This window comes from Hypanus sabinus, chromosome 5, assembly GCF_030144855.1.
Source record: "Hypanus sabinus isolate sHypSab1 chromosome 5, sHypSab1.hap1, whole genome shotgun sequence".
NCBI lineage: Eukaryota > Metazoa > Chordata > Chondrichthyes > Myliobatiformes > Dasyatidae > Hypanus > Hypanus sabinus.
The window spans coordinates 155,027,729-155,050,155 of NC_082710.1; the positions used below are offsets into that span (position 1 = coordinate 155,027,729).

Consider the following 22,427-nt stretch of genomic DNA (forward strand, 5'->3'; position numbering starts at 1 on the left):
TCAGTAACCTTCTACTCCGTTCTCATTGGGATTGCCATCATTCCGTCTCTGAAGCAGTCGTTATCTTGCACTTGTTCATCACACATAGGTACGTAGCAGTAAAAATAATTACAAATGATTAATATAATAAAAAAAATACGAGTACAGGGTAACGACTGCAGCACGGCCGCATCGGGAGAATTCCTGAATTATCTGTTGAACTTTAACAATCAACGGTGTCTAACTTTCAGTCTCCACTTACGATGCCGTGTTTTGATAGTAGATTATTGAGAGAAATGATTAAATTAAAGACGGTACTTAAGGAGTCCATTTTGAATGTGCTGACACAGAAAGAGCGTGCAAAGCAACTTGCAGGGCAACGTATAAACCAATTTGCAAAATGAGGATGAAACAATAGCTTGCTGATTAAAGAAGCGATACGGGTAACGGGAAGACATGCTTAACGGTTGAACAATAACGGTGTTAATGCGCTGAGGCTGATAAGTGGGCCAAAGGGTAATCACATTTGTAATTTTGTAATGAGATTAAGGAAGAATGTCTGTACCTCACATGGGTGCAACTCACAAAGTCGTAAGCAAGTAGGGTATAAAAAAACCGTGCAAAGTGTAATTCGGCACTCAATCTAGCAGGAGCTGGTTGGGTCCGACTCTGCAGACTCGAAAAATAAAGTTTACCGTTCTGCAAATTGCTGAGACTCAGTGTGTTTCTGACAATTACAGTGCACTGCATTTGAATTTTATTTTTAAGGGTTTTGTGTAAGGTATAAAAGCAACCGGCATTGTAAATTTGTTCTGGTATTAGATTTTCGTGATGAGCAGACGCTTTGAAAAATGTCGTGCCTTTCGTGACGTCATGTCAGCGCATAAAAATATCGGATTTCGGAGGTCGTGGGATAAGGGTTCTCAGACTGTCTTATTGGTTTTCCACTTTTCCCCAACTTTGCAGTTGGCCATGTGAATTTAGCGCGCTCTGATCTGGAATCTGAGCGAAAGGCACATTTTTTTAGAATTTCAATTCCCATTGGTTAAACAGACTGTCACCCTCCAGGAATAACCGATTGGTTCACGGAACCGTAATCCCGCCTCTTTGCTTCTAAAACCCCAATCGGCTAAACCGATTGGGCGGGCGTTGGATCTGATTGGTGTTGGTGGGTGAAAGGTTGGGCTGAGAACCGGACAATCCAGGAATGGCCGCCGTATCGGGTGGTTTTTGCTGCCGGCGGCTGAGCATCGGGTCTTGTGGTCGGGAGCTGGTTGCGGCGGTGGACACCTTCTTGTTGGACTGTGACGGTGTGCTGTGGAATGGGCCGCGGGCGATCCGCGGGGCGGCCGAGGTGCTGCTTGGGCTGAAGGCTCGGGGCAAGCGCGTCTACTTCGTCAGCAATAACTGTAGCCGCCCGCGGGACTCGGTAGTAGCCAAGCTCGGGACTCTGGGTTTAGCGGCTGAGCCCGAGCAAGTCTACAGCACCGGCTACTGCTCGGCCCTCTACCTGCGCGACGTCGCTCGCCTCCGCCGCAAGGTCTATGTGCTGGGCAGCGAAGCCCTGTGCGGCGAACTACGGGCAGCCGGCTTGTGGGTGACGGGCGGTCCACAGGACGCCGGGGAGCTGCCTGTGTCCAGCTGCGCCCTGGACCCCGAGGTCGGCGCTGTGCTGGTCGGCTACGACGAACACTTCAGCTTCGTGCGGCTGGCCAAGGCATGCAGCTACCTGCGGGACCCCCGGTGTCTCTTTGTGGCCACCGACCCCGATCCCTGGCACCCGTTGGTAGGAGGCACAGTGGTCCCAGGTGAGCGGGCATCCTTTATTGCGGCTCCGGTTCACGTACCCGCTTGCACTGGCTTGGGTCCACCCACTCATCTCCCTCCCCTCATAAGGCTCAGATTTGTTATCACTGATTTAGGTGAACTGAAACTTGTGACACCAATTCTGCAGGTACTGGAAACCTGGAGCAAGATGCACAGAAATGCTGGTGGAACTCAGCAGATCAGGCATCATCTAAGGTGGGAAAGGGTTCTATCGAAATGTAGGCTGTTCGTTTCCCTCTGGCGATGCTGCTTGACCTGCTGAGCTCCTCCAACAATTTTGTGTGTTGTTCAGGACTTGTGGCAGCAGTACCGGTGCAAAGAACATAAACGTTACGATAAGTACCCAAATCAGGTAGTGGAGAGAAAGAAACTGTGGAATGGCGTGTGGGACTGTAGCTCTGTGATGGTGCTAATGTGAAGAGGGCATGTCCAGATGGCGAGGGTCCTTGGTGATGGATGCTGTCTTGTGGCTTGGCCTCTTGGAAACGTTCATGATAGTGGGAAGGGTTCTGCCCATGATGGAGATGTGAGTCTGCAGCCTCCCGTGACCTTGTGTACTACTGAACTCCTTTTCACCTTTGCCTACCTGTGCTGCCCTTTCTCCGTTCACTGCAACACTATACTGTACTCTGCATTGGTCTCTTTTACCCTTTTGATGTAGTAATGTATGACCTGATCTGTATCGTGGCCCAGTAAAACCCTTTCCAAATTGCAAAGCCTTGTAGTATAGCTGGCATGAGGCGAGCTAGTTCTTGTCAGTTGTGTCTGAAATTCAAGATCCTCTAGGGCAGAGTGGCTACGTGGAATTTGCTTCAACAGATACTGCTGGTCTAACAGTAAGTGGAGGGGCAAAGAGCATTGTGTGGAGCCTGCTTGAGGCCGTGCCACAAGACAACATCTAGGATGTGTTGTTAATATGCTGCTGTATTTAATATAGGTACCTTGCATGTTAATATCTTAACATGCAATTCTGCAGATACTGCAAATCCAGAGTAATACACACAGATTGTTGGAGGGGCAGATAAACCATCATCTATGGCAGGGTCTCTGAACTTGGGTCCATGGACTGCGCAGTTAATGGTAGGGGTCCCTCTCATTTTAAAAATAGCTTGTGATCCCCTGATCTATAGAGGGAAATAGCCAATGTTTCAAGCCTGATGAATGGTCTCGGCTAGAAGCATTGACTCAATTCCTCTCCATAGATGCTGTCTGACCTTTTCAGTTTCTCCAACATTTTGTCTGTTATGGCATTTGGTATTACTGCCCCCTAACTTCCCCAATTCTGAATATGGTAATCACATATAAATGCTAGATGAGACAAGTAGTAGGGAACGTAATCTCAAGATTTGGGGAGTAAATTTAGGATGGATATGAGGAGAAGTTGCTTTTCCCAGAAAGTAATGAATCTGTGGAATTCTCTGTCCAGCGAGGCAGGAGAGTCTACCTTATTTAATATACTTGAGACCCAGTTGGATTTTTGCACAGTAGGGGAATGAAGGGTTATGGCAAAGATAGGTAGATGGAGCTGAGGTCACAGTCGGGTTCATCCTGAGCGCATTGAATGGTGGAGCAGGCTCACTGAGCCAAATGGCCAACTCCTGCTTATGTTCACCAGGCTCGAATAGCCTCTACCCCACTCTACAAGACTACTGAATGATCTATTAGTATGATAAGATGACTCTTTATCTCGAAATTCACTTCATGACGCCCTTGTTCCTAATTGTCTGCCTTCACTGCACATTTTCTGTAACACCTATTATGCATTGTGCTACCTCAATGCTCTGTGATTAAATGTTGTGTTTGGATGGCAGGTTAAACAGTATTTCACTGTACCTTGGTATGTGTGACCACATTACTAGTCCTGTAGTCTAATCCTGCGCTTGGATGCTAGTTTTTGCTTATTTTAGAGAGGGCCTTTCAGTCTACTACTCCTATATGACCAATTAACTTGCTAACCTGTGCGTTGTTAAAATGTGGGAAGAAACCAGAGCACCCGGCAGAAACCCACATGTTCAAGAGCAGAACATACAAACTCCTTACAGTTAAAACAGGCCCTTTGTCCCGCTGAGTCGATGCTAACCATCAACCATCTATTTGTATCAATACACTCCCTACGTCAACTCTCCTCTGAATCCAGCCATCAATGCACTGGGGGTAAGTTACCAGTTGATACACGTGCTGTATATCTGTTGGTCTTTGGGTAGGGGGAGAAAGTACCTGAAGGAAGCCCATGTGCTCACAGCACCTGTAGTCAAGACTGAACCTGGGTCTCTGGTACAGTTTGGTAGTTGTTCTACCAGCTGCGCCAATGGGTTAAAACTTATCTTTAGATACTGTAATTCCCTTTTGTAACCATGGATTTGCTGCCTCAATGTTTAAAGTCTAACCAAGCTGGTCACCTGTCCTAATCTTAGTATAAAACTTCTGTTATCAATCCAGTGCAGTGCTTTAATGTAAAAAATTGGAATTATAAACCCTTAATTCCTTGTGTAAAAGATGTATTCGGCTTTATGGAGGGAAGGTAATATTTCAAAGCAGGGTAGAATTCCCTGAAAATCAAACTGCAGTTAGTGGAAACCTGAAATAGAAAATGCTGGAAACGGCGATTCAGGCAGCTTTTGTAGAACGATTCGGGTAATAAACCCTTTGTCAGTTCCCTTCTCTGACACCTGATGCTTATCTCTGCTATAAAACCAGATAATGGGAACCTTTGAGCCTGATCTGTCAACTGTCTGTCATAGTTTGAATTTATTGTGCCCTTAAGCCTGGACTTTATTCCTGCCTTCTCCACGCTCCCCTTGACCTCTTTAGAATGCTTCTGCCACCTGAGCACATTTATGACTGACTTCACAGTCTTCTATGGTAGCACATTCCATACTAAAAAGTAATTTGTTTATGTGCATTTTCTTGCCCTATAACAGGGCCTCAATTATTAAATGAGATTAGGACCGATGGCAGAGAAGGAGTGCTGAGGTGGGACAGGGGCTTGGTGGCAGATGTACCCTTCGCTGAATCACCAGACAAGGTTATTTGATTCCAAATAATTGGTTTATCGATCATTACAGAAAGTCTCTCTGGTGCTTCCCACTCTTTTTCTTACCCCCCCCCCCCACCTTTCCCAACCCTGATACCCCTCTCCTTGCCCCTTTTCCAGCCTCAGTCTACAATATGGACAACTATCTGATTTAGGTTTATTATCACTTACATTTGTCTTGAAAACTGTTATTTGTATTTTGCAGCAGTACATAAAATTACTACAGTACTGTGCAACCTTATCTGTATAAATGTGCCTACACTTCTGCACAGTAATGAAGCCTATTTGATTATCTTCTTGTGCATCTTTTTTTTACCATTCAGATTGCTAAAGGCAGGATTATTTGGCTGTCCTTGTTTTGCTGTCGCCTATGTTATAATTTAATTGAACTGCATTTCAGAGGTACTAGTTTTAGTATTTGAAGACAAAAGATATTTGATCAATCACAGGTGGATATTTTCTTTGCTGGCTCTTGCTGGCAAACTTTTGTTAACAATATTAACCTTATTTCCTGCTCTTCTCTTGCTGACAGTGTTGCTTGCCCTCCTAGAACACTTGTTTCACATGCACTTCTGCAGTTTTGGTCACTTCGTGCTAAACCTGGGTTAACTGATGTTTCATTTTCAGGTTTCTGCTATCAGTCTTACTCTGTCCCTGTTCAAGCTCAACAGATTGTTCACTGAAAAAATGCATCTTCTATTATAAATTATGGTGTCAGTTGTTCCTGACACCACAATTTGTATTGCTGCTCATACCGAGCATAGGCAAAATAACCCAGCTGCCTTCAGAGGTCGGAGCATGTTTAGGCAGATAGTCAAGTGTGGAAATCTGCGCTTTAGCACAGTCCATCTCTGCTGACTGAGATGCATCCCTGAGGTAGTCTCCTATGTCTGCAGTTAGTCCTTCCTGGCTATTGAACCTGTCCAGATAGTTTCTTTTTCACTTAGGTGGCAAGTGATGGCTGGTGTGGCAAATTTAAAATATGAAAATTTGCTATAAATATTAGACAGCATCTTTCTTTACCTTAAATTGCTTTCTTTTCCCAGGTGCTGCCTGACTGGATTTTATAGCATTTCCAGTAGAGTTAATGAGGAACAGGTTCAGCACAAGAATCAGTAGGAAGTGGAAGGGACAAATGTGTAGTACAGATGGCCAACCCATTACCCACCACTTGACATACAAGCATGCAAGACCAATGAGGGAGAGGGGGTGGAAGTGTGATTCAGTGTAGAGGAAACATTGACCCAACGGTATTCATTGAAATAGCTAACATCTGTAATGCTCTGATGAATTTCCCTTGTTCCAAATTTTGCTTGGGTAAAGCTAGTATGCAGAATAAACTATTTCAATATTAGCAGAGCTGTTGAATATTGGCAATTAATTAAATAAACTATAAAGTAAGCATTAGTTTTCCAAATTCCAGCAAGTATAAACTGGGTTATTATTGGCTTTCCCCTTTTATTAAATATGCCAAGTTGTACAAGGTTGCTGCAAAGTGACATCTAGCTAGATTAGAATCATCAATATCATTATGCACTGTGTCGTATGATATGGGTGATCATGACCTTTTGTCCATGATAGTTCTTGGCATATTTTCTACAGAAGTGGTTTGCCATTGCCACCTTCTGGGCAGTGTCTTTACAAAACTGATGACCCCAGCCATTATCAATACTCTTCATAATTATCTACCTGGCATCAGTGGTCGCATCATCAGGATTTGTGATATGTACCAGCAGCTCATATGAATGAAAATGAGTCCCGGAAAGGACCTGTTTCTCTTGGTGATAATGAACAGTGTTGGAGGGGGATGAAGAGATCTTAATATACAAGGCAAGATTTTTAACACTATTGTAGATCTGATCTGCTTTTTGAACAGCTAAAGTGAGTGCTGCAATCTGTCTAGCAAGAGCTGGAAGGTAGGAATTTGTAGAAAGTCTTTCGAACTGGCTACTTTGTGAAATTCATTGACTTTTGTTGAATTGGTTCTAATACATTTTCCTCTCCTACCTGTATTTACTGCTCCCAGTCCCACTAATTCTGTCATTAGTTAATCTTGTCCTGTTTTTAAATACTTTGTTTCTTGAGAGGTGGAGGTTTGAGCATGTGAATGGCTAGCCTGTGCATATTTTTCCTTGCTTGAGGGAAGTATTAATCCAGTGTTTATTCTGTTGAGCTTTACTAATTGAGGTACACAGAACTAATGTCAAAAGCAACTGCATGACTCAAACATTCATTGAATTTGCTAATTGCTTTGTAACCTTTTGTCAGCAGGAATGGAAATTCTCTCCTCCGCCAACAGATGCCTCCCACTTTTGCAGAGTCCAGATGGGTTATTTTGAGAATACAGTCTGAAACGAGTTCTGTAGAGGTGCAGGACTTGGTTCAAATGGCCACAAGGCTATGATTGTATCATTTGGGCAAAACAGAAGTCCTTGTGATGACTGTCCACTCCCAGAAATGTGATAATCTGTGTTAAACCTTGTTTCTTTTTATATGGTCCCTCCTAGGCTTGAAGCTGCTGAACCCCAATGATGAAGATGTGGAGCCCAAAAATCAGATCACCTGCACGGTGCGGCCAGGTATGAACCTAGACTGAGATAAACTAACAGGATTTGAACCCGCATCCAGAATGAAGTTATTGGATTGTGGTCCTGCTTTATTCAGGATTTGTTGCCACTCCAAAACCAGGAAGAAAACTTGGAGAAAGGCAAGATACAAATTTTGTCTAGAAATCATGATCAACCTTACAATGAAGTTGGCAGAATCTGTATACACTTGCAGGGTTATAAGGGAGGATGAAATGAATAGTTTGTTTTTTGAAGCTGGCTGGGAACTTCCCCTGTGACTGGAGCCTAGGACCAAAGAAACAATGTACATATTAGTGGTAGGTTTTTAAGGCTGAGAAGGAACTTCATGCGAGATCAATGAACTGTTGATTTTTACCAAGGGCTGTTGGCACTTTGCTGAGCTCATTCAAGAGACTAATGGAAAATCAAGGACTCAGTGCAGGAAAATAGTAGTGAGATGAATATTAGCTACTATCAAGCAGGCTTGAGCCGCTGGATAGCAGTTCCTGAACTTGCATGATTGTTACTTTAAAAACCAAGTGCTGACAACATTTGGCTGAAAGTGTTTTGTGATTGCATAGCCCCAGGTTGAGGGTTAATGTGGTTGGAAGCAGAGTTATTGAGTCTGCTTTGCCATGCCACATTTTCATTATTGACAATTAAAATATAAATGCACATTTCTGGATTTACAAATAAATCTTGCAGTACTATAGACTTGGACTGTGTGACTCTCTGGTCCTAGATCTCTTCTGCCTCTTCCACTCACTTACCAGGAAAGAACTTCCCGCATTTAGACAAGCACTGGATTTCTGAGATCCCTCTAATTCTTAGAGATTCTGGTGGATGTAAGTCCAATCAACTTTATCTCTTGAGTGTTGGTCTTGCTATCCTTGGAATGGATCTGGTTAGCAGTGAAATTAAAGCACCTTTTACTTCTAGTGTTCATTTTATTCAGTCAGTGAACTACCTGACTCTACACTCGGTTAGTCTGAATGGTGGGGGCAGCTTGCTTGTTTTTAGGAGGCAGGTTAGATTCTTCCAGCTCACTTATCACTCTGCAATTGGAAAATTTGAAGAGGAACTTTATCTTTTTCTATTGACCAACCTCCTCTCTGTGAAGCCCGTTCCAGTCCAAACTTTTGAAGTTCTTTTGTAAGAAATATGGGAGGCAATTTGTGGACAATCCTATCCCGTGTGAAAGTGAGACCATAAACCCTGTTCTGGTTTTGGTGATTGAGATGTGGGTCAGCACAGTAAGAGATCATCAGAATGGTGTCCTGGGATTTTGCTTGAGTCTCAGACTTCCACAATTCTGGTTCTGAGCCAATCTCGTACTGGAATGTTCATTGGTTGATCTTAAAAGCTTGCTTGCTTGCATGCATGAGTTCTGCAAATGAGAATTTAACAGTTGGATTGTTCCTTAGTCAATTGTCCTCAAATTTTGGTCCTGGTTGACTGTTTTTAACATGGTACTTTGCACCCCAACATCCTGTGGTGCTCTGTGATCAGTGAAGTATAGAGCATTGAACATCACAGCACAGTGGACAGATCACTCCAGCCCTTCTCTGCTACTTAGCCCTCACTTTTTCTATCATCAATGTACCCATCTAAAAATTTCTGAAGTTCCTCAATGCTTCTATCACTTTCCCTGAAAGGGCATTCCATGCACCCACCACTCTGTGTAAAGACCTCTGACATCCCTCGCTATACTTTCCTCCAGTCACCCTACAATTGTGCCTCCTTGTGTTAGCCATTTCCAAACTGGGATGTAAAAGCCCCTGGGTCTCCACTGTAAGCCTCTTATTGGTATAGCTGATGTTGGAAACCCAACTTGTGCAGATCAGACTCCCATAGATGGCAAATTCTTGCAACTGACAGGTTTGAAGTGTAATGGTCTAGAATACCTACGGAGTAGGGGTTCCTATCCTGGGGTCCACAAACCCCTTGTTTAATGGCATTGGTCCATGGCATAACAAAAATGTTTGGGAACTCTTGCTCTGGAGAACGTGGATGCTTTACGGAGGAGATTGAAGTTCATGCATGTTTTCAAGCTTCTGTGTAAACTGAAGCTGGTATAGCCTGGAAACAATTTCTAGTGGAATTTGGAGTCAGCCTATTGGCGAAGGCTGGTTTGTCAGGTGGGAGGCTGCGTGGTGGAGCATAGAAAAGACTTGAGGATTTCAGCAACGAGGTGGGTGGGTTCAGACAAGGTCTAGTGGAAGAAAGCTTTCCTTTCATTACTTTGGAAAAGCGGTTCCTTTTGTTCCCCCTTTGCACATCATTGAAAGATGCAGCAAGTTTTGGATGATACATTCTCTGCTTTGAATACTAACAAGCCAATGCCCTGTCTGCACATTCATTTCACCAACTGGCAGTGACGTTAGACTGGTGTTTTAATCAATCCTAAGTTTGAGTATTGGCTACAAGTAAACCGTACTTCATTACTCTTTAGTACTTTTAACCATGTTCCGGTTTTAAGATTTCCCCCTTGTAAAAGGTTTGGTGTTTTTTTTCTGGCTGCAGCATCCTCAGTGGGAGACGAAGGTCAAGCTTTACAGTTGAGTTTTGATGTTTAATTGGGAGACTGCCAAAAGGCAGATGCCAAAAATTCAAAGGCTGTGAATTGAAAGTGAAACAGAATTGTCCTGTTTATATAAAAAGTCCTTAATCCAATATTGCTTTAGTGTTGTCTTGCTATTACATAATTATGCCAGTTTCTGAATTCAGTCTGCCTGGTGTTTCCAGTGTTGTAACATTCTAATGGGTATGAGATGCCCTGGGATGTCCTTACTGTAAAATTCCCTGTTTATTCCCTTTCTGTAGTTCATGAGGCCCTTTCAGAGCAAGGTCATGGGAGGAGTCCATTGGAGGGAATCTGCCCTTCCATGTAATAATACTGTTGAAACCCCTGCTGATCAGTATAATTACACCTCTGACAGTACATGGCTCCCTCAGTTCAACTGTAGGAGTGTCAGCATATTTTTTCTGTATTTTACAATCTCCTTCCTCTGACAAGACAAAATTGCTGCCAAACCTAAGAAGAGTCTTTGGGAATTTGAGGGGCATGGTGCAGTGACACTGTGGAAGTCTAATCTGGATAAAGTCACTCAGAGACTGTAGAAGTACAAACTCTTTATTCAAAGCTCCCGGGGCTTACTCTGGTAGTCGCTCAAACAGGAACAGTCTGTCTGACTGCTCCTGCCTGATCCACCAACTAACTCACAATTCCCCTTACAGAAGAGATGTATTTGTTCAGATACTACACCCCCACACCGTTAGACTTGTCTGTTGCTTGACAGTACCGAGGAACAAATGACAAAACAGGCATGATGGCCAAAATCAGGCATGGGCAAACTACGGCCCGGGGGCCATTTGCGGCCCGTTAAGCTTTTTAATCCGGCCCGCAGAACTTGATGAAATTATATTAATAAACCTTGTTAACGTTTTATCCCCGCAATTCTGGCATTTTCCCAATAGATGACGCACTCTATATACATTGACCTTTGTTGAGGTGCAGCGTATTACTCCACGTTTGCGCTTTACTCTTTGTTCGGCTCGACCTATTTGTGTGAACAGGCGTTCAGCGTCATGAACATCAACAAAGCCAGCCACAGATCCAAGTTAACTGACCAATACTTCAGATCCATCCTGAGAATCGCCACAACAAAACTAAATCCAGACTTTGATGCGCTGGCTAAAAAGGGAGACCAACAACACTGTTCCCACTGAAATTAAAAATAAGTTTCTTAGTTCTGTTATGTAAAAAATGCATTTGAAAATATTTTTTTCAATAAGCCTTACATGTTACATGTCATTTCTGTTAAGTGATGGACATGAGTAGTGCGCAGGTACGCGTACGTTCTCAAAATAAAAAAATGCACTCCAGATCAAATAACACGCTCCGCATACTGGTGCGCTGTCACTGTTCTGTCCTTGTGCTGGTCGTTGTTGAGTTTTGGCACAGGGGACAATTGAATAAGAAGGAGCAGGACAAGTAGACCTGCATCTCCTACCGTTTTTGAAATAAAGACAGTCAGGAGGAGAGTGATGATGATAATATCTTGAAGGATAACAGAATTTTCAGTGCTTTAAAATAATAACTGTTACTATTAAAAAAAAAGCTGTATTTTATTCATTCATTTAATTTTAAAAGACATTTCAATAAATAGCTAAATACCATGGGACTTCAAAGACAGATATTTTGTTGTAATGCATTTGTTCATTTTCAATTGAAATTAAAGCACATGTTTTCTACATATCCCATGATATTTTATTTTCTCTTATGAGGTGTATTACCAAAACACTCCGTCCATCTGCTCCTGGTCTGGCCCCCCTGTCAAATTTTAGAACCCTTTGTGGCCCACAAGTCAAAAAGTTTGCCCACCCCTGGCCTAAATGCACAGAACAGACTGGAGCTGTCCTATCTTTACGCATGAGTGCACAAGGAGATAAGCATCCTGAAACCCTAGCTAGCTACCTTCAAGAAGAAATCTTGCTCAGCATTGAATAACAAAATTACCATATCTGTTGATCATCAGCAGTTTCTTTCAGAAAAACAGGATGCTATTGTTTAGCAAAGTGTTAACGCTTTTAAATACTTGGCAACTCTGAAGCAACACAAACAAAATACTGGAGGAATTTAGCAGGTTAGGCAGCAGAACAGATTGCCATAGCTGCTGCCTGACTTCAGTTCCAACAGCATTTTGTAGAGGCTGTTTTGGATTTCCAGCATCTGCAGACTTTCTCATATCCAGTGACTCTGGTTCAGACCTGACGGACAGTCTGTGAAGTATGCATGTCCTGGTGGCTGTGGGCTTCTCCAGTATGCTCTCCCACATCGCAAGAGTTGTGCAGATAGGGAGATTCATTGGGTGCAATTTATAGCAGCCAAAGGTTGAGGTGTAAAATCTGGGTGGGGACAGCTCCAAGAAAATGTGGGGAGAATTGGCTACAAGGAAAATAGAAAGAAATGCATTGAGTGAGCATGCTCTTGATGGGCCTCCATATATGGACATATCACGCGGGAGAGGACAGACCTGCTATGTTTTAGAAAAAGCTTGGCAAAAGATCGTTGAGTCAAGTTGCTGAATGTTTATTTTGCTTTCTATTTTGATTAAATTCTTTAAAGGTGAGCTAATTAGCATTCTACCAAATTGAAATCTGTATTTCAAAGTTTGTATTGGAGCCCATCTAGAAATTCGCAACATTTGCGGAGGAATCTGTATGAAGTCGGCCATTCTGTCCAGTCTTGTTTGTCACCTGGCAGTTGTCTTCAGCATTTTCCATTCCTACCTCATACTTGCTCATTTTCTCCAAAGATCCCCTGCTCCTCCTCTAACCTACTGAACTCCTCTTTGGAGTATGTGGCCGTCTTATTGCTTGTGTCTATTAATGAGCTCTTCCTCAGCATATCAGAACTGGGTTTATTATTACTGATCTTTATCATGAAATTCATTGTTATGTGGTAGCAGTACAGTGCAAGGTATATTTTTTTAAAAAAACACAAGTTACAATAAAATTTAGTGTAAAAGATGGATAACTCCTCTTAAGGAGATGTATCATTGAGCACATCAACATGAAACGCTGTTGTAGGAAAGCTGCATCCATCATCAGAGATCCTTACAACCCTGGCCATGCTCTTTTCTCACTGTCATGTTCTCGTTATTTATTGCTATTTATTTATATTTGCATTTGCACATTGTAATCTTATGCACTCTGGTTGATTTTCATTGATCCTGTTAGTTACCATTCTATAGATTTGCTGAGTATGACCATAAGAAAACAAATCTAAGGGGTTGTATGTAGTGACACGTATGTACTCTGGTAATCAAATTTACTTCAGTTTTTAATGAGGTAGTGTTTATGAGGTAATGAGGGCTGTTCAGAAATCTCATGGTAAATGGTAAGAAGCTGTTCCTAAGATACTGAGTGTGGGTCTTCAGGCTTCTGTACCACCTCATTGCTACCACTGGTGAGATTGCTTAATATTGCATGATTAGAATTGAACAGAATAATTACCTTGCATTTGAACAACTATATTTGCCTGTCATTTCATAGTCCTGAGGATATCTTTGACTTTAATTTCCAGCAAAAGTTTTGTTGCTATTTGTAATGGTTGCACTTGCTGAATTTGAACTTGAATGTTTCGACTGCATATGTCTGCTCTATTCAAGAGCAGGCATACACAATGGAAACCTTGCAGAGCACATTTCTGTATATTAACATGACCTGCCTTGCTGTTTCATAATCCTAGACGTAGAAGCAGGTTGTTAAAGGTTTATTGGAGAGGGCAAGTTCTTTAGAAGAATTGTGGACCATGCAATGTTGGAATCTGCTGGAGCTTGAGGAGAAGGGTTTGAAACAAAGGGTCTTGGTAAATTTTGAGGTTACTTGGTCCTATGGGAGGATCTAAAACTATAAGGGGTTACTGCCTTAAAATAAGGAGTGAAGGAAGTCAGTAGGTCAGGCAGCATTTATGGAAATGAGTAAACAAGTTTATTTCCCTCCATAGATGTGGCCTGATCTGAATTCCTCCATTTTGGTGTGTTGCTGTGGATTTTCAGCACCTTTAGGAATTGCCCATTTAAAATGAGCAGGGTAGAATTTTAGGCTTGTGTATCTTCCTTAGCAGTAGGGTAGATAAATTGTTTGCTAAGGAGTGAAAGGTTGCTGCAAAGGATTGGGGAATACAGGTTGGCGGTTAATTATTGATCTTGTCCCAAAGTTTCAAGAGACGAATGGCCTACTACTAATTTGTTCCAATTCACCCTATCCTCGTCATATGCAGGGGGTACGTTCCTCGCAGCTGACGCATAATGTGAATAATTATTTAAATAGAGAAAATAGGGATGTGTTCCTGGGGGCTTTCTAAATATGTTTTATTTGTAATTTATTCACATTTTCATACCAATATGACACAAAAGCAGTACCACAAGGCAACATTTGTATTATATTTCATCAATTTAAGGTAACACTCAACGTAATCGTAGAAAGTTAACATAAAAGGGTGTACAGTACTCACCAACAGTGGCGGATGTGTTCGCTCCGGAGATGAGTGGTTGTTGTGGGGTTGGGAAGCTTTACATGGATGAGGTGGATGGTTGTGTGTCGTCAGTGTCAGCAAGGACAGCCAGGGGTGAAGGAAGACTCAAAGAACTCTCAGAACTGCCGACATTAGGTGATGACACCGGTTTGAAGAAAGTGGTGAGGATTGTTTGCTTGGCAGCATTTTGTTTTTCAGCATAAATTTGCTTGTGTGGAGAAGGGTTGACGGCAGGGAACGACTGAAATGCTGACTCTGTTCTAAACTTGGGTCCATGTCCATCGCCATTTGTGCCAAGTGTTCCAACTTACACCATGCCCTCACCGTTGGTAAACTCCCGGGATTTTCAAAATCGTCTGTTGCTTGCAGCATCTGAGAGATAGTTTGCCGTTTTTTAAAAAAAAAGAAGAAAAAAAACGCCTTAAATGTAGATCAAATGGTTGAATCAGCAATGTTGTGTCAGGTGGCAGGAAACGCACTGTTAAGATGAATGCTGTCCAAATGTTTAGGATGGGCTGGCGCATTGTCAAGTAACAAAAGAACTTTAAAGGCAAGATTCTGTTTCTGGCAGTAGTGTCCCAGAACTGTGTTACCTTCACCTAACACCGCCCTGTTTATAATTTCCAACTTTTTTTTCAAGTGTTAAAGCGGTTCTCTGCCGCTTGGCTGATGGCCCAGGAATTGACATTGGACATTTAGGAGACATAGTTAAATATTTCAAGCACAAAATCACTGCACCATAGGTAAGAACTCAAAAACTTTAAGAGCGTAAGATCACACATCCACACCTTGCCAAAACCAATGCGAGACTGATGGGAGTGAGACTGTGAGGCACGTGCACCTGACTTGTATTGGCGGGAAAGCGGTGCTCCTCGCATAACTGAGTTTTGGATGCATATAAGGAGACATTGGTAGAAATAGGTTGTTCGCATAACTGTGAATCTGCATAGTATGGAGACGCATATAACGAAGATAGGGTGTACTTGCTGACTGTGTTTATGACTGTGTTAACTTGCAGAATAAGAAACAAGGTCACATATTCTTGAGTGAGGTAAAACGAGGGGACAGAGCAACATTAATCAGACTTTTAGCCTTAATTCAACTTTAAGTTAAATCTATCAATAGTTCACCAAGAAGAATAGCATTTTGCAAAATAGGCATTTTTAAACCGGAGCTTTTCATGTCTTGGGATAAGTTTTGAGATAACGCAATTGAGATTAGATTGCTAATTTGCAGTCTCCGGCATTTATTGCTGAGAGATGAGGACTGCAGGGCAGGAGGAGGAGTTGGGAGAGAGATGTAACCCTGATTGGAATGAATATCTCATTCCTTTCTCCTTTACAGGCACTGGCAGCCTGATGGCTGCTGTGGAGGTGGCGTCTGGCCGCAAGGCAGAAGTCATCGGTAAGCCCAGCAGGTTCATGTTCGACTGCATCAATGAGAGGGGAGCTGGCGAGCCCCTCGACCCTGCCCGCACACTGATGATTGGTGACCGGCTGGACACAGACATCCTCTTTGGCTCCAACTGCGGGATGCAGACAGTGCTGACTCTGACAGGTGTCTCCACCCTACAGGAGGCACAGGACAACATGACAAGCATATGCCTTGACCGCCAGAGGATGGTCCCCAACTTCTATGTGGACAGCATCGCAGATTTCCTTCCCCTGCTAACGGACTGACTGAAGGGGGCGACATTGGTGCCAAACTAACCTCATTGACTCCATGCGACCTCACTATTGATGGGAGGAAACTGTCTGCACACTGATGGGGTCTGTGCATCGGCCTTGGAGTTGTGGACAAAACAGAGCATGGATCAGCTAACAAAGGACGAGCAGTAAATCCCAAGGATGATTTATCCATTTATAATTCTGACCGAATAAAGTATGAAGTGTTATATGACCACACTTTTGTTTTTAATACATTCATTTAAAGTGGTAAGAGTTGGGAACCCATTTAATTTTTCATCCTAATTCTGAAACTTAGACCAAGACCATAAGACTTGGTGCAGAATTAGACCATTTAGCCCATTAAATCTGCTCCATCATTGCATCATGCTTAATTTACTATCCCTCTCAATTCCATTCTTTGGCCTTCTACTGTAACATCTGATGCCCTTGTTACTCAAAAAGCTTATGAAACTCTGCCGTAAAGACACTGGCCTCTGTTATGTACTCCTCTACCTAATAAAGTTGGCCACTAAGTGTATGTTCATGGTCTTCTGCTGCAGTTGATCAAAATCGAGGTTCAATGTGTTGTGTGCAGAGATGCTCTTCTGCTCATCACTATTGTAACACTGGTTATTTGAGTTACTGTTACCTTCCTCTCGGCTTGAACTGGTCTGACCATTCTCCTGACCTCTCTAACAATCACTGTACACTGGATTTTTTTTCATTTTTCACACCATTCTCTGTAAACTCGAGACTGTGTGTGAAAATCCCAGCAATCTTTCCATGCTCAAAGTCACTTGGATCATATTTCTCCCCCATTCTGATGATTGGTCTGAACAACTGAACCTCTTGACCATGTTTACATGCTCTTGTGCATCGAGATGCTGCCACATGATTGTCTGGCTGGATATCTGCATTAACAAGCAACTGTGCCTAACAAAGTGGCCACTGAGTGTACAGCCAATGGCTTGGCTTCCACAAATGTCTTTGGCAATGAATTCCACAGATTCTAGCTAAAGGAATTCCTCCATCTTTTAAGGGTTTTATCCTGAAGCTGTGCCCGTGTTTCCTTGACTTGCTCACTATTGGAAAATTCTCTCCATGGCCACTTTATTTAGGCTTTCAGTATTCGATAGGTTTCAATGAGATTCCACTCATTCATCTAAATTCCAAGTACTGGCTCAGGGCCATTAAATACTCTTCATTGTTAGCACTTGAATTCCTGGGATCATTCTCAGGAACCTCCTCTGGAGCTTCTCCAATGCCAACATGTCCTTTCTAAGATGAGGGTCCCAAAATTGCTTGCAATATTCCAAGTGCAGTCTGATCAATGCCTCGTAAAGCCACAGCATTGCAACTTGCTTTTATTTGTGCTTTTAACCAGGCGTGCTCATACAAGTTATTGAATTCTTTGTTTTCCTTTTATAGGGACCCTTTTAGTTCCACAACTTCTGGATCTAAATCCACTGCCCTGTGTTTGTGCAGTGCTGGTCTTTGTAAGGTTTGTCGTCACTGCTGTGAACAGGCCTAAGTGCGTACTGTACTTCAAGTCCTCTTGTGCCTTAAGCATTTTGGCTTCTGATTTAGGATGTTCATTCTCTCTGTGCTGTGGGCCTTTACTATATACTTTCATCAGTGGATTTTGGTTGAACAGCTTAAGTATGGTTGCCCTCTTTTTATTGTATAATTTTAAAGCTACACGTTTGCTGTGTTGTGCAGCTTGCTGACTATCTCCAGCTAGTCAAAAGTGAAATTTATTGTATACAGTGGGCAATGAAAAACTGCAGCAGCATCGCAGGCACAAAGCATCATTATAGTCAAGACTTCCATAAAAACATGCAGAGTTCCTGTTGACAACCGGGTACCTACTCAATGCTGCAGTAATCTGTTGAATTTCACTCTGCCCCCCCCCCCCATCCATGTTCCTGCAATAATTGTCCTATTTTCTTTCTCTTCTTCCCCCCCCCCCCCCCCATCAATTCCGTCCAGATTTCACACCACTTAACTACCAGCATGTAGTTGGGATGTTGGAAGCCTACAGTCATGCAGAGATTGAGCTAACTTGGATTATTAGTTTTTACTTGTGCATTAGTATTCACAAGAACTTGCTGTGTGCAATTGGTTGCTTTTGTACATTTGCTGGTGAATTTTTAATTTTAAAAAAAGACCAAGGTACCTAGGAGAACTGATTGGTGTGAGGGAGTACAAGACGAGTCTCCTGAGTTACTTACAATAGAAGCTGAAACCAGTCCAAATATTGTCAAGGTTAGGGTGATTCTAAGTCCTTGTAAATTCAGAAGCATAGTAGATTCTTCAGCTGTTGGAAGTCTTGAGCAGTAGGTGTAGATTCAGAGGACATTACAGAATGTCCCCTTGTTCAAATCCCCCCATTGTCTGTAGCTTCCATAACCCTTCAAGAACATCTGTTCCTGCTGGCAGCCATGCTGTACACTATCTTGCTATGTCAAGCCCTCCTTCCTCCTCCCACTGGTGCTATATAAATGAAAGTTGTTCAGCCACAAGGAAGATCTTGTCTTTTTGGTTGAGACCCCAAGTCAGAGTCTCACAGTCACTGAGAGCAGTTTAGCTAGTCCTGCCTCGTCCTCTCACTCCTCCCATCCTCCCAACAGAAATGCACATTATTTCATAAATTTAGTCCCCATTTGAACACTAAACCTGAAACTGCCTTGATTTAAGGTAACTAGTCTCTTCCATAGAAGAGACAGAAGGTCATTCTGTAACAGTAACCTGGTCATTTTCCTCTCCCTTCAGATAAGCTGATTTTGGTATTTCCGAAGTTTTATTTCAGATTTCCAGCAACTGCTTCTTTCTGCATTTAGTGGCAGCAGGTTTTTCTATACCCTCATACGTACTCCTTTACACTCAGCATTGACTAACAATTCATCCCCCTCTTGCATGGTGCTGAACACCAGGGCAATCTTGATCGCCATTCAATCACAGATGTTTCCTCTTCTTTCCAGCCTTCCTTTCCTGCAACTGGAAACAGGCTCATACTTACACACTACTTAATTCTGATTATAAATTTAAGGAAATTAGACCATTTGACCCATTGAGTTTACTCCACCATTCCACTTACTGTCCCTCTCAACCCCATTCATCTGTCTTCTCCCCGTAATCTTTGATGACCTTACTAATTAAGAACCTTTCAAACTCTACAGCCATCTGTGGCAATGAAATCCACAGATCAACCTCCCTCTGGCTAAAGCAATTCCTCCTCATCTGCTCTACAGGGAGATTCTTGTATTCTGAGGCTGTGCCCTCTGTTCCTAGAGTCCCCCATTATAGGAAACATCCTCTCCATGTCCACTCAATTTAGGCTTTTCAATATTTGATAGGTTTCAGAGATCTCCCCTCCATTCTTCTAAACTTCATTGAAAACAAGCCTAATGGCACCAAATGCTCATATGTTAACCCTTTGATTCCTGGTATAAATCTTGTGAACCTGGATCTTCTCCAAAGCTTGCAGATCCTTTCTTCAGTTTGGGGGCCCAAACCTGCTCTCAATACTCCAAGTGCAGTCTGACCAATGCCTTACAAACTCAGCATTACATCCTTGTTTGTGTATCTTGTCCTCTCAAAAATAAATTAACATTGAATTTTCGTTCCTCACCACCAACTCGACCTGCAAGTTAACCTTTAGGGAATCCTGCACAAGGACTCCCAGTCCCTTTGAATTTTCCCCCATTTAGAAAATAGATTATGCCTTCATTCCTTCTATCAAAGACAAGACTAAACACTTCTTTGCACTGTATTCCATCTGCCACCATCTCACAATCCATTTTCTTCTGCAGACTTCCTACTTTCTCAACACCTGTCTTTGTATCATCCACAAACTTGGCCACAAGGCCACCAATTTCATCATCCAAATCACTCAACATTCTAGTACTGACCCCTGTAGTCATGGGTCAGTGTTGAAACTAGAAAAGGCCCACTTTCTTCCCACCTTTTGCCTTTTGCCAGTCAGGTAAACTTCTATGCATGCTGGTATCTTACCTCTCACACCAAGTACTCTTATCTTGTTTAGCAGCCTCCCGTGCAGCAACATATTAAAGGCCTCCTGAAAATCCAAATAACATCCACAAGCTCCTTTGTCTAGCTGACCTATTATTCCAGCAGATTTGTTGGGCAACTTTCCCCCTAAAGGAAACCATACTGTGTTCAGCCTTTTTATAATCATGTGCAACCAAAGGGCTCTTCATCCAGAGGGTTAATTTTCAGTCTCACAATTTCAGCTACAGAGATGCCATTTTGTTTTGAGTAAAAAAAAGTTAAATATTGTCCTTAATGTTGTCACATAATACAACAGGTATTTCATTTTAGATATTTTTTGGGGACGTGATATTGTTTGACCTCGTCGCTGGAGCTGTAAACTGTTGGCTATTTTGCACCTCTGCATATTGCCAATGTGGTTTTTTTTCCTGCCTCTGTCCAGCAAGTTGAAGTTTAATTGTTATTCAACCATATACAAATATAAAGCAGAGTTTTTCCAGGGGCAAGGTGCAAAACACAGTAAATACAATCACACACTGTTTATAGTACTTAAAGTTTAAAAGATGCACACTCACCTTTAATAGTTGGTTGTAGGAGAAATAGAAGCAGGTGTTGGTTCTTCAGCCCCTTGAATCTGCTCCATCATTCAGGTAGATTGTGGCTGATTTAATCCTGACATCACTTTTCCACCTTTTTTCATAACCCCAGACTTTCCCTATTGACAATCAATCTCTGCTGTTGCCTAAATGTCTGTCCACCTTGGCCTTGAATACACTGAGGGACTCCACCTCACAGCTCTTTGTAATAGAGAATTCCGTATATTTAGGATCTCTTGAGAGAAGGAATTCCTCATTTGTTTAATTCCAGATTCCCCTCCACTTTGGAAAACATCCTTAGCCTGTTAAACTTGTATATTCCCATAAAATCATCTCTCATTCTGCAATGAATCCAATATTGTGAGTAGTTTTGGACCACTTGCCTAGGAAAGGATGTGCTGGCAGTGGAGACTGGCCAGAGGAGGCTCATGTGAATGATCCCGGGAATGAAAGGGTTAATGCTGAAGGACCATCTGATGGTTCTGGGCTTGTACATGCTGATGCTCTGAAGAATGGATGAGTCCTCGTTCAAAGCTATCATATTGGAAGTCCTAGATAAAGTGGATGTAGAGAGGGTGTTTCTGGCTGTGGGGAAGACTCCGAATGGAATGAAGTCACCTTAGAACTGAGATGGGGAGGAATTTCTTCAGCCAGACGGTGGTGTATCTGCAGAATTCACTGCCACAGGAGGCTGTGGAGGCCGTGTCATTAGGTACACTGAAAGCTGAGGTTGATAGATTCTTGATTAGTCAGGGAGAAGGCAAGGAACGGAGTAGAGAGAGAGAATAAATCAGCAGACTCGATAGGCCAAATTCCTAATTCTGCTCCTGGTTTAGCCACTGCATTTCCATTCTAGATTCAAGATCCAAATTGTTTAATGTCATTTCCAGTACACAAGTCTAGAGGGGATCAAAATAATAGTTACTCTGAGCCCAATGTAGCACAGAAAAACAATATCTATAAATACTTAAGAGGTTATATACTGTACATTGATTTTATAGTGACACTGGGCACAGAGGGTTTGTACATGAAATGATAAAGTGGTGGAGGTGTTGATCTACCTTACTGCTTGCGGAAAGTAACTGTTTATAACTGGTGATTCTGGCATGGATGCTACGTAGCCTCCTCTCTGATGGGAGTGGGACAGACAGTTTGTGAGCAGGGTGGCTAGAATTCTTCATGATGTTTCTGGTCCTTTTCCAGCAGCTGTCTGTATGTAGGCCACACTGGACCCTTTCTAATTCACACACTCAAATCAGTTTGGCTTTTGGTACGTTCGCAGTGGAAGTAAAGGGCCGTGGCTTTTGTTAAAGCACATAAAATGACTCTTGCATGTTTTATTCACAAAATCCTACAGCACCACACCCTGCTCTCATCATGTCTGAAGCGCCAGTAGTGTTATACTGTTTACCTTTTATTCTTTGTTAATTTATTTGTGGTAATATGACTTCATGAGTTATGTGTATGGTGTTGTACACCCTGGTCCAGAGGAATATGGTTTTGTTTGGCGGTATATGAGCGTACAGCTGAATGACAGTAAATTGAACTTGAACTTGATACGTACTTGATGGCAGGTAGACTGGTGTCAGTGATGTGTTGGGACTCTATTGTGGAGCCTTCCTGTCCGCCGCAGGGCAGTTTCCATACTGTGCAGTGATGCAGTGTGTACAGATGCTCTCTACCCTGCTTATGCAGCAGGAAGCA

General features: G+C 42.6%; 1 protein-coding gene across 1 annotated transcript; it reads left to right on the plus strand.

Moving 5' to 3' along the window:
• The first annotated feature begins 1,008 nt into the window (after nt 1–1,008).
• Nucleotides 1,009–16,756, plus strand: pdxp (pyridoxal (pyridoxine, vitamin B6) phosphatase). Its single transcript, XM_059970691.1, has 3 exons — nt 1,009–1,787; nt 7,348–7,419; nt 15,794–16,756. Exons 1-3 carry the CDS (start codon nt 1,187–1,189, stop codon nt 16,126–16,128), a joined length of 1,008 nt encoding a protein of 335 aa, XP_059826674.1. The 5' UTR covers nt 1,009–1,186; the 3' UTR covers nt 16,129–16,756.
• Nucleotides 16,757–22,427: the final 5,671 nt, after the last annotated feature.